This window comes from Poecile atricapillus, chromosome 1, assembly GCF_030490865.1.
Source record: "Poecile atricapillus isolate bPoeAtr1 chromosome 1, bPoeAtr1.hap1, whole genome shotgun sequence".
Lineage (NCBI taxonomy): Eukaryota > Metazoa > Chordata > Aves > Passeriformes > Paridae > Poecile > Poecile atricapillus.
In genome coordinates, this window is record NC_081249.1 from 171,959,958 (window position 1) to 171,978,847 (window position 18,890).

The 18,890-nt window shown below is 42.0% G+C and overlaps 1 protein-coding gene across 2 annotated transcripts in view; it reads left to right on the forward strand.

Moving 5' to 3' along the window:
- The first annotated feature begins 9,374 nt into the window (after positions 1 to 9,374).
- ASPG (asparaginase) overlaps positions 9,375 to 18,890 on the forward strand; it is a 44,588-nt gene continuing 35,072 nt past the window's right edge. Inside the window, exons 1-3 of one of the 2 annotated variants that reach the window (XM_058845552.1) lie at positions 9,375 to 9,610; positions 14,372 to 14,501; positions 17,079 to 17,190. In XM_058845552.1, coding sequence (XP_058701535.1) covers positions 9,448 to 9,610; positions 14,372 to 14,501; positions 17,079 to 17,190 — 405 coding nt within the window. In that variant the 5' untranslated portion in view covers positions 9,375 to 9,447. The remainder of the gene's footprint in view (positions 9,611 to 14,371; positions 14,502 to 17,078; positions 17,191 to 18,890) is intronic. The other variant, XM_058845542.1, reaches the window with a different exon arrangement.

The window sequence follows — 18,890 nt, forward strand, 5'->3', positions numbered from 1 at the left end:
CATTTTGTTTTCTTCCTAAACAGAGCATACAACACCCAGGGGTACCTTTCTCTATGTGCTTGAAGAACAAAGTGTACAGTAGAGCAAAGTGTTGGCAGTATTTCGGCATTTATAAAGCTCTTAGTTCTCTTTTTGGTCTGTTAATAACAAAAAATCTAGAGTGCATAAGCAAGAAATGACCAGCACAGAGAATGCATATGTATCTCTGGGGTTTTCTTAGTCTGTCCTTAATAAAGGCAGAAAGGCCACATTTAAAAGATAGGAAAGTAGGAAAGATTTTTATTAAAATTCTTAATACAGACTGTGTCTTCCACAGCACATATTTCAAGAGATCACAGAATACAGCTGCAGGGAGTTCCTCTCTAGCTGAAGATGTTAGCTCTGTCTTGAACTAGTTTTACTTGGTCTTGACAGCAGCTGTGCAAACACTTTCCTCCTACCCAACTGCCAGGTAAGATGGGAATTGAACAGGCACACTTTGCATCTGATTATTTTGCATGTTCTCTAAGGAATAGATACTGCTTGAATTTCTCTAAGGAATAGATACTGCTTGAATTTTATTTATAAAGGAGAAGGAGGTAGAAAATACATTGGGAAGAACATGAAGTGATTGCTGCTGATAGCAGTTCCTAAAATCAGGAGTTTCTGAAGCTAATACATTTGTAGTGATGCTCCATAGGATGTCAGTGCTGCAGGATGAGGAATCTACACAGGGAAGCACAGTCCATGATAACTTGAGAGCTTCCAGAGGATATATGAGTGCTTCTGGAATGAACATTTCACACCTCCCAAATGGATGCTTTCAGCTGAAGGACAGGAACAACAGCAGAATGATGCAGTTAGAGATGGATGTAGGGTAACAGTGTTGTAAAGCATCATACCACAGACTGGAATCAGAATGGAGAGGACTTCTTTCTTGTATACTTCCTCTGTGCTTATGTGTGAGAAAGCATTCCCTGATGTTGTTATCTTTGTTTTCATATTAAAATGCAATTTTTTGTCTTAATTTTACTGCAGTCAGTTTTCAAGTTACTCTTTTTCAATTTGTTTGAATTGAGAGAGTTCTTAATTTTTTCCTCTGTTTTTCTGCTATAACAATAGTCTCATGTGGTGTTTGACAACTATAAATCCACTTACATTTAATTGAGATCTAGAGCAGTTTCACACAACTCAATTTATCTTATGCTAAGTATTGACCTACAGTCAACTTGAGTTGGCTCCCTTTTGATAAAAGATTTCCCAGGTCAGGATTGTTTCAATAACTAGTTTTAATATAATCTGAACTAGTTTTTGTCTGAAGTAAATGAAAAAGCTATCACAAATTTTTCTGATACATAGGGAGATAATGATTTAGGGCCACATAATCTGCTCCAAAAAGCAGTTAAATGTCTATAAGAGTTAGCAGTAAAATATTTTGATTATATAATATTTTCCTTACAGTGTCTCTAAACATAAGAAGGATTATCTGTGCAATCCCAGTACAGGCATTACTTACTGCTTGATGCATGTAATGTGATGTGATAGTAGATGACTTGGCCAGAATAGTCAAGTATTTGAGGTATTGGATATGGTCTTCAGTTCTCTTGTTCTTTTTGTACATAGTGCTGGAGATTAAAAGGAGATATGTTGTGATATGTTAGCTTTTTGTGGATTAGTGATTTATGGGATTGGAATAAAAAGGAATCTTTGAGCTGGAGGGGCTGTTGGCACTAGCGGGCATTTACAGAAAAATGACCTTAGACTTGTTTGGTTTACTCACAGATATTTAAAGAATGTTAGAGGCTGAGGGAAATTTGTCTAGAACCACACTACAAAGCTGGCTGCCATGTGATTTTCTACCATTTAGTGTCAGGAAAAATTGATGCAAGGTAGGAGAGAACTTGAAATTAGCAATTCTTCTTTCATTGCGGTTCAGAGGAAGGTCATTGTTCCTTTGGATACATTTGACAGTGGACCCCTTCTGTTTCAGAGAATTCTGAGATACAAAATGGTTGAAAAATTACTTGTTAAACAAGATCTTAGAGCAGCAAAGCAACTTTGTCTCCCTGCCCACTCCCAATTCTTACCAACTTGGTATGGTGGCTGTCATACTGTTCTAACAATTGTTATTGAAACTTAAGCTCAGCCAATACACTGAGTTATTTAGGTTGATATTTTGACTGAGTTCAAACAGAATGAGGAATTGATGAGCTAAGAAACTCATGAACCAGCATAGTGAACACCACATAGGGAAAAATAAAAAGCGTGGTTAAGACAGCTATTCATAGAAGAAAACACTTCTTCCCAGTCTGTCCCTTGGAAGTGATTTCTCCAGGTTGAGATCACTGTGCCCAAGGGCACAGCAGCCAGGCGTTTCTGGAGTTGTTGAGTGAAGCATGAGCTAAGCAGGCTGCAGAACCAGAAGCCAGAGGCTACAGCATTTTTATTTTTGGGATGGGGGGTGGATAAAAGACAATCCCAATAATTATCTGAGTGGGGTCAGCAGAATTGGACCAGTGATGTAGATTTAAGTGGATGCAAACACTCTCCTATGGAGAGCAGTGTCTTCTCCAAACCACCTCAGTGCAGGTAGGTTTGCTAGTGCAGCTTGGCCAACAGACTGCTAGGAAAACTCTTAAGAGATCTGCTGTTCAAAATCTGTAATAGATTTTTAACAATGACATAATAATAATTATATATAATACAATATAAAATTATATATATATAATAATTATTATATATTAATAATAACAAGTTCCATACATCCAGACCTTCCTCTTGTGCTAGAAGTACTGCAGGTGGACTGTTTTGACCTCATCAGTCTGTAGGTTTCTGTCCTCCACTTCCTGCTGATAAGCTGGTGTGGGTCACAGAAATCTCGTGTCCTCCCTGAGGCTGATCACAGCATGTGCTTTATTAACTCAAACTCCTGGCACTTGTTCCCTTTTCCTACTTGTATGTCAGAATGGGTTTTATAAGTTTTGTTTCATTTCCTACAGCCTTAAAAAGCATTCCAAGTTTATCTTGCTTGCAGTCTCTGTGTGGCCTGAGGCTTGTGCTGTACCTCTTTGCTCATGTACCCTGCTTGCTGTCTTCCAGTGGTATTTTCCCTCTTGATGCCAAATCACTTCTCTTTGCCTAAGGCCATTTTCTGCCTGCCCTTGCCAGTGCCTACAGCTTGGTGCCAGACTGCTCCCGAGCACCAGGTGCAGGATCTGTTGCCAGCTCACACCCCAGAGGTGAAGGAGAGGTAACTGCGGAAATTTCTCCTTGCTGAGTCACTTCACTGCTGCTCTTGGCTTGCCAGCTCTGGAGTGGCACATTTTATGTCATCTGCAGTAGCATGTTTTGTGTTATGGGTGGTTCTTCTAGAGCTACGATTCCAAGGCTGAGATGGGATCATTTTTTGGTCAAATGGTCACAAGGCCTTCCTAGTGCCTCCCCAGCCAACACGGCCAGCTTTGAGATGTGATTTCCCTGCTCCCAGAATGGTCTTCAGGGCTGCACAGAGCCCAGCCCTCAGTTTTCTGGCAGAACTAAAAAAAGGCAGGGATTAACAACCTGAAGCATGAAGAAAATTAGGGGTGGCCAGCCTCTCTTGCAAAGTGGTCCATCTCTTCATTCTGATACCACCTAATGTCCTGTCAGGATTTGTCTCAGCATTTGCACTGGTGTTTTAGTGATTGAGTATTTCTGTGAGACTTGACACCTATGTCAGAAATGCAATTCCAGTGGATTCTCCACCTTTTAACACAGAGATGCCATTGTCATCTCATTGGGCCCGCAGCTGGACAGAAAAGTTTTGGTCCCATCCACCCCTCAAAGAAAGGGGAGTTAAACTTGTGCAGCCCAGTGTAAAAGTTGAACAGCATCTGCTTCCCATCCTTGTGTCCCTTGTCACTAATGCTTGACTCATGGGGCTGCAGGCTGAGAACTTATGGCACAGCATGGACCTTGACCTGGATATTCTCTGTCAGCAGATCAAACACAGGAGAACAAAAAAACCAAAATGAAACAAAAACCTAAGTGTTTTCAGCTCATGGTCAACTATTAATGCTGGATGTGCACCATGCCTTTCAGAAAACTCTGTTACTATATTATTATTAACCACTAATTACTAAACTAATTTGTTGCAACTAGATGCCTGTCTTCTAGATAACTGAATTCAGTAAAAATATTAATCTTTCCTCTGAGGTACATTGACATATAACTGTCAAAAAAAAGAAAAATTACAAATTAGTGATTTAGTTGAGTATTTCAAGTAGAATGCTGCTTGGGTATTTTTCCAGTCCAAAGACTTAATATCTTGATTAGATATTAACACTGCTCTCTCCTCACCACTGAGCCAGTCGCGTAGTCAGAGAAGGCTGTCAGGTTGATCAAGTGTGGTAAATCTGTGGTGACTACTCCTGACTGCCTGTGTGACCTTCCTATGTCTGGAAATAGCTTCCAGATCTATTTGTTTCACCACTTCCACGGTCTGAGGTAAGGCTGACCAGCCTCTAGTTTTCTCTTCCTTCTCATTCTTGAAGTGACATTTGCTTGCTTCCTCTCCTCAAGAACATTCCCCTGATTGCCATGACCTTTCAAAGGTCATCAAGTGTCCTCAAATTCCATCAACTGGTTCCCTCAGCTCTTGTGAGTGCAACCCATCAGGTTTCAGGGAACTTGTCTGATTTATTTAAATATTCTGTAACCTGATCCTCCAGTGACAGGCAGTCATCCTTGCCCTGCATCTTAGGATGGCCTCAAGTGCCTGGGATTCCTAAAGGCAAATACAACATGTCAAGACTGAGACAAAGGTGGCATTGTCAGCTTTCCCATGTTCTTTGTCACCAAGTGTCCTGCCTTGGGCCCATCTTTTCCCTAGTCATCCTTTGGCTTCTTATTTGTCTTAGAAACCTTTCTTGTTGAACCTTCATATCCCTTTGTAAATTCCATTTCAAGTGGACCTTGCCATTCATAACAATATACCTCTATGTTCTGATAGTATCTCTAAATTCCTCCTGGGACACCTGTCCCATATTCCACCTCTTGAACACTTTTTATGCTTAATTCTTACCTGGAGTTCCTTGTTCATCCATGCAGACCTGCTTTTACCTCTGCTTGATCTCTTCCTTGTTGGAAGGGACAGTTCTTGAGATCAGAGAAGGTGATCCTCAAAAATGGGTCAAATATATGGAGGTTTCTTAAGACCTTCATTATTTTTGATGGGTGATCTAGCTAGGCAGTCAGCTTGGCTGCTGGGAAGCAACATAAATAAAGGTTCACCAGAGCTTCCAGAATGCCTGCAGGAAGACTATGTGCTGGACTTGATTTTGAGACAGCAGTTAGTTGTGGGAGATCTCACACTTGGTCTGGAGATCAAGACAACAGTGTTTTCCTTTCTCAAGATCAAACAAATTCCACAAGTCTTGGTTTTAGAGAAGAGGATCTTGCCTTTTCTTAACAAGCTGCAGCTTTGCTGTAGTTTCTCCAAGACAGTTCTGTTCACGAAGGCCATCGTCTGTGTGACTCTTTAACAGCTCTTTGTGTCACACAGTTCTTACTCTGGATGTGTCAGAGTTCTGCAGCAGGAGGTGGTCACTATAAATAAACCTGGGACACTGGTGCAGCAAGGCAGAGCCTGTTGGGACTGCACTCACTAAGGCCTGTAAAGCCACCATCCCTTCATTACTCAAATTCCATCTCTGGCCTTCCTTTTCCTGGTAACTCAAATTTCTCTTTGCACTGTAAACAAAAGTGCTTGTAAAATCCATAGACAAGCTTCTGGAATCGATGCCAACAGCAGCACAACAGTGCTAGGAAAGGTCAAAGCTTCTCCAGGATCTACATGCACTCACCTGTAGCTCCTCAATTTCCATACAGCTAAAAGAGGACTGTCCTGTTTTCTCTGGAAATGGATCACTTCACACTGACATCCACTCTCACCCTGATGTTCTCAGTCCCACTCCCTGCAGAGAGCACAGCTGCCATAGTGCAAATGGTCACAGGCTCAGCAGGACTCAGCTGGGTTCATTTAAAGCCCCCTAATCCTTACACAGCCCTTTTGGGGGAAGGAATTAGGAAATTCCCAACTGTGTTACATCCTTTTCCCTTTTGCTGTTCATCCTGACAATGATTCTCCTGAAAAAACAGAGCAGGTGCTCTGCAGCACTATCAAGAATCAGTTGAGGAACCAAAGGTGACATTCCCTTCATCTTTTGGCAACCTCTGTGCACTGGGGGTATCAGCTGGCACAGCTCACAGATGCAGGGTGTAGGTCACTGGCACTTGGAGAAGGAGGGAAGACGGAGACTGAAGCTGGGAAGGAGTCTGGGCACTCCAGGCACCACCTGCCTTGCAAGGGTTTCCCTCTCCTGAGAGCCACAGCAGTTTCACTTCTGTTCCCCACCTCCTCTTTCAGCCTCATCCAAAACACTTTATGGGTGGCCCTTAATGATGAAAGTCCTAAGCAGAGCCTCACAGCTTTGCTCCTTGGTCAGTCTCTGCCCAATCCTGACCTTCCTCTGCTTTTCACCTGTTTCAAGCACCAGCTCAGGAACAAAGTGATACTTTCTTGCTGCTTTTTCTGTTTTTCATAATTGTCCCTGTCTTCAACACTCCTCTGTCTTCAAACATTATCTTCTGCCACCATCTACCCATCCAGCTCCCAGAACTCCTCCCAGGTAGATGATATTCCCTCCCATCTTGATATACGTGCATGATTTATCTTGCTTAAAAGCAGAATTCTTCTACCTGCAGCAGGCAGAGGAAAAGAGGGAGTAAGTTTTCTTGTGGCTTGCTCTTTTACTTTCCTGCTGCTTTCTCTTTCCACTGTTCCAGAAAAGAACACTGAATTCTTCAAAGGAGGCCTAAGCTCATTCAGCAGATATGGAGGGTCTATTGCCCTCATGAACACCAGTTAAATACATCAGAAAGGTCAGACTGTAGGGTTGGTATCCAGCTGTTGGAGACCTGAACACACCAGCTGTGTGGGCAGAAACTCTTTCTAACAAGTGCCATCATTATTCCTTCTCATGTGTGGGATGCTGTGAGGTACAGAATGCTAAATACCACCTTCCTCTGTTAAATGACACTTTGCTATTCTGGTTCCAAAACTGCCTGCTTTAAAATTGCAGCAAGTCCAGAACTCATGTCCATTAAGTCACCCAAGGCCATCACTCTTCTCTGCTCCCAAGAAGATCACTTATTTGCACGTAGCTTTGCCAATTCAGTTTTCAGAGGCACTTCTGTTGCTTCCCAGCTTATGTTCTGAGATGCACAGCTTGGGTCTGTTGTTGAGCTATTAGAAATGCTGCAACCACTTCTTCCCTGGAAATGCAAGTTCTAAGCTTGAGTTCTCTGCCCTTAGGTTATGTGTTGCCTGTTGCATCATTCCAGAGAAATGCATGTGCTCCAGCTCTCTGAGCATCTCCACTGTGGTTCTTTTTCTATTTCAGTATCTCTTATTTGGGTGTTTTTCCTATGAATTCTGTTGATGGTTTCTGTGGAAGTGGTACCATTTGGTCTCCTGTCCTCCACCCTTCTCTTTATGCAATGAGTCATTACTGGACATCATTGTGTAATTCACTTGGGATCACTTCTCTGATCTAAGGATGCCATTCAGAATTCTGTTTTGATTTTTTAAAATGAAAAATATTTTTATTGAAAAACCAAAATAAATAAACAGTAATGTTAAACAGAAAAATAACTTTTCTTTTTTCCCCCAGAAACATTTCCAAAAGCTGCTTATTCTGTGAAAGAGAGTGTTGAATTTCCAACCAATGCTAGTAATCCTGCTCAAATGGAACTTCAGTTTTGTTCTTTATGGAGGAACCTAAAATGAACTTTCTGTGGAGTTTAAAACTCTTCATCACATTCATTTCATGTGATCTTGATTACTTTTTTTGACTCTGAGTACTACATAGAAAGGAGTATAATGAATAAAGATGCTTTGAGATCTGTCACAGAAATGTATGAAGGAAGTGGAATGCATTTCTTTGATACACAACAGGAATTAGATGCAATTTTTAAATTCTTTTGAAAAAATTATTTCCTTCCAGCAGATGCACAATGTTTGTTTACGTAGAAAATTTACTTGTGGATGTGTCAACAAACACAGTGCACTCCAGCAGCTGAAGTTACTACACAGTTTGTTTCTGCCTTCAGACACTGCTGGGTTTTGTTCAATAACCTACAGGATAGATAAAAATTGTACGTAGCAGCTGTGCAAAAAGGCCTTGGGGGTCCTGTGGACAAGTCACGTATGAATCAGCAAAGGGTCCTCGCAGTGATGAAAGTGAAGGCTCGGCTGCACTAGCAGACAATTACTGCCAGCAGCCACAGGGGAATGATTACTGCCTTCTACTCGGCACTTGTGAGACCACATCTGGAACTCTGTGCCACGTTTTGGGCCACTCAGACTAAGAGAGAGATTGATAATTTGGGAGGAGAATGTAAAATTTATTTCTGTTGGACTGCTCAATTGTAGAAATTGGAAGTATAAGAAATTGCTTGGACTATTCCACAATCTGTATTTTTACCTTGAAACTGAATTGCATTTCATTTAGAAGGTGCAGTGCAGGGTATAAATTACGTTCATACGACCAGGAGCCAAAAAAATCCCCACCAGGTTCCTACAGGAACTATGTTCTTCCTTTGAGGTACTGAGTAACTGAGGCACTTAAGTGACATGTTTAGCCTCAAGGTACTTGTGCAGCAGCTGCTTCTCAGCTCATGCAGATCATACTTCTCAGCACTTACTGTCCCCAGTAACTGGCTCACTGGGTTTTAGCCACTTGCTTTGGTGATTCTGCTTTATATTTAGCCAGTAATAACAAACTTCACGACAACAGACCTAAAGATTTATCAGATTATATTGAAAAGAACTTTGGCCTTCTCACAGCTGATCTCCTACCCGATCCTCAAAAGAACCCTCTGGATGGAAGCCGAGGGTGAAGATTAGGACGCTGGAATGGAGGGGACAGCGGGTGTGACAATGGGGTGCTGCCCGTGCCACGCTGCCCGTTTTGGGAGACGCTGAGTAGGCAGGAGTCGCCTCTGAGGCCATGTAAGCAGGTGCAGTTCCCACCTTCTTCCCCATGAAGGAAAAAAGGGAAGGACGCAGGTCTTACCGGGCTGACCCTGAGCCCTGTGTCCCCTCTCTCCTCCCCGGCCCAGAACGCGCCGCTGCTCTCGGCTTCTCCTTCAAGCATGAAAGGCTTTGACGTCTGCCCGGGCTGGCGCTGCCCGCAGCGCAAAGTGCGAGGGGCGGTGCCGGGGCTGCTCCTCACGGGCACTGCCCCTCACGAGCACTGCCCCTCACGGGCACTGCCCCTCACGGGCACTGCCCCTCACGGGCGGGCGGGCACGGCGGCACTCCCCGCCCCCGGGGCAGCGGGAAGGGGCGGCCCCGCCTCCGCCCTCCCGCCCCTACAAATCCCCGTTGTCCGGGCGGCCGGGAGGTAGCGGATCCTGAGCCGTGGGATGGAGGCGGCGGCGGGACAGCCGCGCTCCCTGCTCAGAGCCCTGGCCGGGCCCCGGCCCCAGGAGCGCCCCGGCTGCCCCCCGGCCCCCTCCGCCAAGGCCGAGGCGCGGGTGCTGGTCATCAACACGGGCGGCACCATCGGCATGGTGCAGGACGTCAAGGGTGAGGGGGCGGCCGCGGGGGTGCCGGGGGTGGCCGCGGGGAGCGGGGCTGGCCGTGGGGCTGGGGCCGGGGCTGCCTTGGCACGGCGTGATCGCGGGGACCCGGCGCGGTTTGCGGTGCGGCATCGCTCCCTCTAATCCCCGGTTCCCGTGAGCTGGTTCACACGGTAGCTCAGCTGATGGGCATCCTTGTGAGCGTCACAGCGAGCAGCAGCGGCTTTTGGCAGAGGACAACGTGTTTCCTGCAGCGTGAGTCCTTTCTGCCCTACCTCGCGCACTGAAAATGAAACCAACGTAATCGCACTAGTCATGCGGGCTGTATTTAGCCCTAAATGAGCTCCTGTCAGCGGCCACCCAGAGAGCGTGTGCCTGGCATTCCTGCTGGGAAGAGCGTGGGCCGCTGGAGCTGGTGGCCGTGACAAGGATTTTCCAGTGGTGACCTGGCAGCGGATGCAAATATTGCAGCTGCCAGGTGTCAGGATAAGCGAGATCGGATGCAGCGTCAGTCACCTGCCTTGGGATAGGTTTCTGCTGCTCTCCCACCGGCTCTTGGCTTCCCTCATGAAATCACTGTAGAGTTCTGCCTTACCTTACCGAGGGAGGGGGAGACTTTGATGAAAAGACTAGATATGCCAAACTCTCTCCCAGCAGTTGGAAAATGTTTACATCCAAAACTGAACACTGAGATGTGTCAGTATAATGCCTGCATTTTATCTGAAGCCTTCTTAGGTACCTACAGGTATATGCTGTGTGTTTTTAGGTGCCCCTAAATGTCAGCAGATAGGAGCCCAAACTCACCTGACCCCTCCACAGGCCCCCAGTCCAGCAGCTGATTGGAGTGGCACCTAAGCATCCCTCGATCATCACTCAATAGGCACAGATCCCGAGGGGTGCTAGAAACATCAACCCACTAATGTGTCTGGGGAATAAACGGATTTCAGTCAGGTCTGACTTGCAGTAGGGCTGTGTGCTTGCCAGCGTTGGATTAAAGGGAAACAAGGTATCATAAAGAGTGGGAGTGAGAGGGAAAATCCTGTTTTAAAGAATATCTAGTTTCTTTTTTCATTTACTTGGAAGGCAGTGGAGCATCCCAGGGCTTCCACAGCTTGTGTCTGTCTACAGATTGAAAAGCATAGGTGCCTGTGATCCATTCTATAGAGTTTTGTGTCCCTGGCTGAAATACTGTCTCTGCTTCTTATTTGTAGGATTAAAACACTTGGGGCTTCACCTTGGAGCTTCCTAGACTTGATTTTTTTCAAATACGTGTCCTTTATTCTCAGGAGACAGTGATTGGCTGATCCTTATTATTGTAATAAAGATGCTATAAGGTGTTCTTTGTTTTTTATGGCTGTCATCTTTGTTTTTAATCTGTCAAAGTTGTAAAAAATAAGTCCATATTTTAATGCTGTGTGCTGACTTGCCTTTCTCAGTTTGCATTGTTTATACTAAAACAATTTCCTACTTTTATTGCCTCAGCCTTCTAAATGCCTCTTTCAAGCAAATAAATTATAATCACGTGTCCTTTAATGGATGAACTTTATAACCTCTTCTCATCTTGTATGCTTTTTTTTTTCCTTTTGCTTAACAAGTGTCAATCATTAAAGCATGTGCACAAACACTCTGACAGTTATGATCCCATGATACTGATTTTCTGCATCCTGGGTGGGGCTGACCTGCTTTTCATACCCACATCTAGCTGCAGAGCAGCCAGAGTACCTCTTTCAGAATATTTGGCAGTCTTAGTGTTCAGACAGAAGCTAGTGAAAGGGCATGGGAAAGGCAGCATGCTTCAAGGGAAGATACAATAGATTTCTTTTGTTTATCAGTGGATGGAAAGTGCCTGTTTACAACCCTTCCTAGAACTACAAGTGTTTTACTTCAAGGATAGTGAAGAGAAGTAATTAATCTGGCAACTCCAGCACGTCTTGGAACTTCTTGTTGGAATTTCTGCACGCCTACATTACCTGTGCAGGAGTCGTGTTCATGGGATGAATAGTCTGTTTCAGTTTATGTGACTAGGATGACAAACAGACTCAGGTGCAGACTCTCTCAGTATTCATGTTTTTGCTGTCAAGCCACTTCAGTGCAATTTTAAAGTTTCTTACTCCTACTTATTTCCTCCTACATTAGTTTCTTTTGGCTTATCAGTAGCTCATTTCAGAAAGAGAACCTTACGGCACTCCAGAATGAGGTTACTTTGATAGTGATCTTTCCATCAAGTTTGTGCTGGTGCCTTCAGGAAGATCTTTTCCTTGTGCATGTGGGCTAGCTTTTACCTGTAAAAGGTAAAAAACAAAAAAACCCCACCAAAAATCCAAACAGATCTAAATACCCTTAGAAATACTGGAATAGTCTACTTAGGTAGCTTGGTTATTTATGTGTGATTTTTAGACATACTAGATTACCAAAGGACTAGCTACCATAGTCCAAACATTTTTCTGTTTGAAAACTGTGTACTTCACTTCTGAAAGCTCCAAGTAATGTAACTGCTGCAATTAATATATTCTTCCTGTTCTCTGCAGCAGCACAGGTTGTAGGGTATTTTGTTTGGCATGTAGCTATAACTGGTTAGTTATCTATAGCACCAGAGTGAAATCAGAGTCCTGGACTATAGATGAGACAAAACCATGATTGTACTCCTTGGCCACAGGTGCCTGTTTGCCATTCTGCTTTTGTCCACCTGCTCTGTGATGCCAGGGCTGGCCAGCTGACAAGAGACAGGACAGAAGTTGATGAGAGCTATTTGGTCAAGTCACACAGCCTGCCTCTTCTCTGCAGGGGTGAAGTTGCTTCAAATACTTGGTCAGTAAGCTTGGCTCACAAAAGCTGTTTTCCATGCATAATAAAGTAGAAGTGTTCTTAAAACCGTTGCACTTGAGTTCCCCCGTGTTTGCTTCTTCAAGCTGTAAAGCAGAAATCACTGCTAGATGTGGATGCTTGTGAGGGGCTGTCTAGATTGTAAGTGGGTCGTCTTGGATACATCTGCAGAATGCCTTTAAAAAAATGTTTACATTCAGTGCATGCAATTATGAAAAAATCCTGACAGATTTGTGATTAAGAGATGAAGAACTGCTGTTTATAGAGAAGGGATTAAAGAATATTAACATACATCAGGTTTCCAGTTCCTGTGGCAAATACAAAAAATAAACAGTCTAATCCATTGTCAATATTCAGAACAAGATGAACACTGGACAGAAGAATAATCAGAAAACACCCAGGAAACACTTGAAACTGGGCTGCATTTCTGAGCCAAAATGATTCAATGCCCAAGAACAGCAGAAGTGGCCATTTGTGACTAAGCTAGGAACATCCTTATTAGGAAAAGCAGGGATTATAGCTGAATGAATGAAACATCCAAGGCTTGAAAGTGTTTTAAGTATATTTTGTAAAACAGAGTATTCTGGCAGAAATCCATTCAAATGCTGTTGCTGTCCTGTGAGGAAGTTGGCTATGAAGAGGTCTCCCTCTTAATTTAAGGCAAGCCAGGAGAGAGATCAGGGAGTTCTTAAGGATTTTTCCATCAGCTTGGAAAGTAAATGGGAAAAGCTAGAAATACTATTGAAAATATTCTGTGTTTAAATATTTGAAATAAACCTTGCAGTTTGAAGGTGAACCAAAAATAATTGGAGGTGCTAACTTGGATGAGAATCATGTTTAAATAAACAGAACTAGGAAATAGGAGAGAATTCCCTGGCTTCAAATTAGAAATAACTAGAACTAATAGAAGTAGAATAATGAGGTTTAATAGTTTGTTCACCATGTAAACAGGTGATATGAAACTCAGATTAAACTGAACTTGACAGTAAAATCTTGAAGTCCAGAAGGAAGTACCTCTGTTGGAAGTTCCTTGAAAGAAAACTGTCACCAGAAGTCAGACTTGAGAAAAACAGGGTGGCCTCTGATTCTGGATGCCAGGACTGTTGCTATCACTCATGAAACAGGGTACTGGAAGGTGAGTTGCAGGTTAGGTGCCCAGGTGAACTCAGTTCTGTGATGCTCAGGACTGTAACATCACAACATTAGGTGCCTTTCTTGCTAGCAGGGAACAACATGCAGATTCCCACTGTAATCCTGGATACAACCAGGACACCTACAGGTCCACCAAACACTAAATGTGTTCTTAGGCTAGGCTTAACAGCAGCTGTTTTAGGGTCCCTGCCACACACAGACCCCATCATGGGCAGGAAGAGGGAGAGCAGAGTTTGAGATGCATCCGCACTTTTAACTTTTTTCTTTTCACAGGTTTATGCACCTTTTTACCTTTTGTCAGTTCAGATGTTTAGTTCTAAACCTGCTAGTGGAAAGTACCTTGTATGCATCACAACTTGATAGTACAGAACAATGCTGGGTGCTTTTTAAGTCTTCTACTACTAACTACTGGTAGTAGTAATAGCTATGGCAAATGTGAAAGAGAATGGTAGCTTTCTACTACAGTTGCAGAAAATTGGCTTCCTGTTCTTGCTTCTGATAAGTATTTGCAGACAAGCAACAATGAAAAACAGGTAAAAGCATAAATGTTTGATGTGTAGGAGATTTGAAACATTATTTCTTTTAAATAAAGTATTTATCTATTTCCAGTCAAGAAAATAATAACTGCATGAGTATGTATTAATGTTCATTTTTCATGGTTTTAAACTGGCAATAGACTGTTTAATTTGGAAAGATGGGAAAACTGCTGTGTGACTTGTCTTCTTCCCTCCTTACTGTGCCACTCCTTCCATCCCTGCTCCTTTATTTACTGCCTTTATTCTTTGCTTTTAAGGGCTTGCTCCTGAGGCCAATAAATTAGTAAACAGCTTGAAAACAATGCCGATGCTGCATGATGAGGCATATGCCCGGGAAACAAAACTGAACAACTCCCATGAATTCCCAGAGAATACGTTGGTGCTCCCGTAAGTTCAACTTCCTTGGGCAGAGGAAGGGTTAGGATGTATCTTGTTATTTTTCAGGTAATTACCTTTCTAGACATGAAGAATCTATAATGAGATTAGCAAAAATGCTTATATTAGTTTAAAAGAAAAAAGTCCACCATGTTTGATGTGATAGAAAATATGTGTTTGGATATATTTGCAATGAAGTGCCTAGAACTGCCTGAGAAATAACTTTCGAATTAGGCAACAAGTAACCATTCTGGGAAGTCTATTCCTGTTTTTTTTTTCTTTTTTGTATATTAATTTGCTGCTGTGCAAACATACAAGTATTCTACATAAACTAAGAAAACTGTATATACAGCTCCATGTGAATTATCTTCAGCATATGTCTGAAAAAGTGGCATGTAATTAATACATCTGTGAGTAGGCCTCATGCTATAATTCTGCAGGCCTTCTGTTTTTAAAAGCCCTAAAAGCTGATTGTTTTTCCCAAATTTATGCAACATTATGATAATAAGCGATGGGTTTATAATTAATCTGCAGTGATTCTTAACTGTTGGGCAATGATTAATAAGCTTATGGGTTTTATTTAGAGGGCTGTATGCTAATTTGAAATATTCCCTAGCTGTGATGAATGACTGTGCCCCTGTAAACATGCTAACTTTGCACAAAGGATGATTTTACACAGTTTTTCAAAAATAAATGGGACCATAGCTGGTTTTCTATAAGAGTAAAAATGGATATTCAGTAATCTTTAAGGAGAAAACCAGGATATTCAAAGAAAATAAAAGGTTTATTAATTTTTTCTACTTTGTATTAAGGTCTCACTATAAAGCTAAAAGTAGCCACTTAAAAGGCAGATAGCAGGAAAAGGAGTAAAGGAAAAAAAACAATGGACACCTGGTGCAGTAGTATTTATATGAATATACAGTTTGTGTTAAAGATGATGCTTACACTAAGAAAAATGGATCTCTATTATGACACTGTGCTTGAATAACTTTTAAATACTTAAGGGATTAGAAACATAGCAAATAACTAATATACCCATATGAGTCCTAAATATACTTCTCCTGGCACATCTTTCCCTGAAAACCAGAAAAACTTAAAACAATCATTCATATAAAAACCCCTGAGGTTTAAAAACTAATCTTGTCTTGTTTTTCTGGCACTGCTGAGTGCTGTTTCTGGAGGTTAGTTGTGGCAATTTGCCATGTTGTCTTTTATGCTAACCAAGTGATATTTTAACGAGGTGGTTGAGAAATAGTGTGAGTTCCTGAGGGGAGAAGATTTTGTTAACTTTGTTTATCAGTGTGTAACGTTAATATAAGAGGAATTAAATTATCTTTTTAGAGAGAGGTATCAGAAGTTGAAGACAGGGCTGGTTTCTGGTATCAGGATGTCATGTTTTATTTAAACAGCATATTCTCAGGAGAGCTTTCTTGTCACTGATTTTCAGGAACTGACTTCCAAAGTTACTCTTAGCATGTGTAAATATGATATCCAGCAAGGCAGTTTTTAATGTGAAGTCTGACTTCTTAGGTACAGGATGCCAGTTTAAACAAATTGTTTAAATGCTCTCTCTGCTGTATGCAACAGTCTTACAGGCTTCATAGGGGGAATGAGTCTGCAGATTTTATTGGAAGTCTCAGGTGACTCGAAAAAGGGAAATACTGCACCCAACTCCAAAAAGGATAGAAAGGAAGATCATGGAACCTACTGACCTGTCAGCCTTCCCTCTGTACATGGGAAAGTCATGAAATAGATCTTTCTAAAAGCTCTGCTAATGCACATGGAGGACAGGAAGGAGATTTTAGCTATCACAGCTTTACCTGGACTTCTGTAAAACCTTTGATATGGTCCCCTACAACATTCTTTTCTCTAAATTGGAGAGAGATGGATTTGATGGGTGGACTGTTCAGCAGATGAGGAATTGATTGGATGATTACAGCCAGAAAGTGATGGTGAATGACTCAGAGTCATGGTGGACATCAGTGACAAGTGGTATTTCTCAGGGGTCTATATTGTGACCAGTGTTATTTAATATCTCCATTAATGACATGGATGGAGGGATTGAGGGCAGCCTCAGCAAACTTGTAGATGACACCAAGCTGAGCGGTGCTGTTGACACACCTGAAGGGTGGGATGCCATCCAGACAGATCTGAACAAGCTCAAGAACTGGACCCATGTGAATATCATGAGATTTAACAAGACCAAGTGCTGGTGCTTTACCTGGGTCAGGGCAACCCTGGTATCCATCCAGGCTGGGAACAGATTGAGAGCAGCCCTGCCCAGAAGGACTTTGGTGGTGGATGGGAGGTTGGATATGACCCAACAATGTGCACTCAGAGCCCAGAAACCACCTGTATCTGCCTCCCAAGTTGTATTTGTTATTAAATTAAATTTAAGTATTTATGCTTTAAACTACATCAAGCCATGAACTTCTAAACTTGGAATTAAATTTCCAGATTTAAGACATTTTTCACCTAGACTGGGAGACGGGGAGGAAAAGTGAAAACTACTGATTTAAATAAAAAATCAGAAGTGATGAGATGATATTAATGCTAAGATATTTTTTTCCCAATTCTCTTTCTTCATAGTCTCTCTAAGCAAAACAAGAGAATTTTTTATACAATCCTTGAGCTCTCGCCACTGCTTGATTCTTCCAACATGACACCAGATGACTGGGCCAAAATTGCAAAGAAACTTGAGGTACAGTGATGTGGGATAAAAATTCATTTTTCACTTAAAAAAACCCAGCAGTATATTTAGTATACTTAGGAAGATAAAACACTTCAGTAGTGCTATACATATATATTTGTTTCTTTAAATGTAAAGAACCTTAATTAGTGACCTGCAAAGTAAGAAGTACTGTGCTTGCAAAGTTTGCAGAATTTTTATTTCATTTGAAAATGTTGTAAACTCCTTAAAGTTATATCATTCTTCCAAGGATGAGCCATGCCATAATTCCAAGCAATAAAATAAAAAGAAAAATTGCAGCTGTGATTGAATAAGGTATGTAATACATAGGTTGATGTGTCCTAAAATATTTCCTTGAATTCACTGTCCAAAAATGTTGAATAACATCCTTTTGTGTGGGTAACTTAGCTGAAGGTTATGTAGTTACACATCATTTGAGTTTTCAAATAACTTAATAGTTGGCCATTTACATAGAAAATAATTTAATGTCTTTATGCCTTTCTTGCTCTGGGTACACATAGACTAGACTAGCTTTGGCTTTACAACCAGTAGAAAAAATTGCTACTATGGTTAGGTTTTCCACAGTGGAAAATGTTTAAAGCCCTAGGTACTTCTGCATATATAGATGAACTCATTACATCCTTCTCTAGAATAAAAAAAAAATCAGCATTTCTGTGTTCCTGTCCCTTGTTTAAACTTAGCTGTGTGCTTTTAACAAATGCAAAACTTCAAAACACTTCAAATGCTTTACACCAGGAATTCATACATAGCTAACAGAAATAAATAACTGTGGGGCTAGGAAGATACTGCTCTTCCCCTCTGTGACAGTGGGCTTTATAGTGTAAATTCTCTTCTACCACGCTGTAGCGATGCATGTGAACAGTTCAATAATGCAGGGAATGATGCTGAAGATTTCAGGTCTTTCACCTGCAGGCTCTCATCCTGAAACCACGAAACTTGGGAGGTTGCTTGTCCTATCAAATGCATCTTGCCCAGGCAAAGCAGAGATGGAGCTGGTATGTACATGGAAAGTCTCTAGGATGGAGCAGGGGTGCAGCTAGGAAAAGCCCACGGCCAAGAGAAGGCAGCAATTCATGCTGAACAGGAGAGAATTTACCTTTTTCCCTTACTGGCATATTAGTTTCTATTACAGAAGAAAGTGGGTTTTTTTTGTTTCTTGTACACAGGTTCTCTCTATGTCCAGTTTGTGTAATCCAAGTGAGTGGAGAAAGCAAGAGAGTGCTGAGAAGGCAAAGAAAGAAACCTTTTCAATTCTCCAGGTTGTGTACAGACACTGCCACTTTGTGTTCATCTTGGACATGTGCCTGCCACAACTGTAACATGCTGATGATTTTCTAGACTAAAACATTCCAAGATGTCTCTGTGGAATATCTCCTTAACAGACACCCTGATCTTTTCCCTTATCAAGCTTAAACTAGTTCTGTTATTTTCTTTTGCATCTAATAAGGCTGAAAGTACTTGTGAGTGTGCTGATTTAGAGAGGATAGGTGGTTATTTCTATGATCTGGGCCCTTCTTGAAACCTCCTTACCTTGTTGGTGCCTTGGTGAATGGCTGTGGCATGGTTTTTGCATCACATTGTAGTTTGGCCTGTAGAAAGACCTTGCAACACTGGCAGATGTTGTGTTGGCTCAGTTAATTAGAAATAAGCAGAAACCCTCTGAAACTTCCAGTAGATAGCAACAGGTAGAC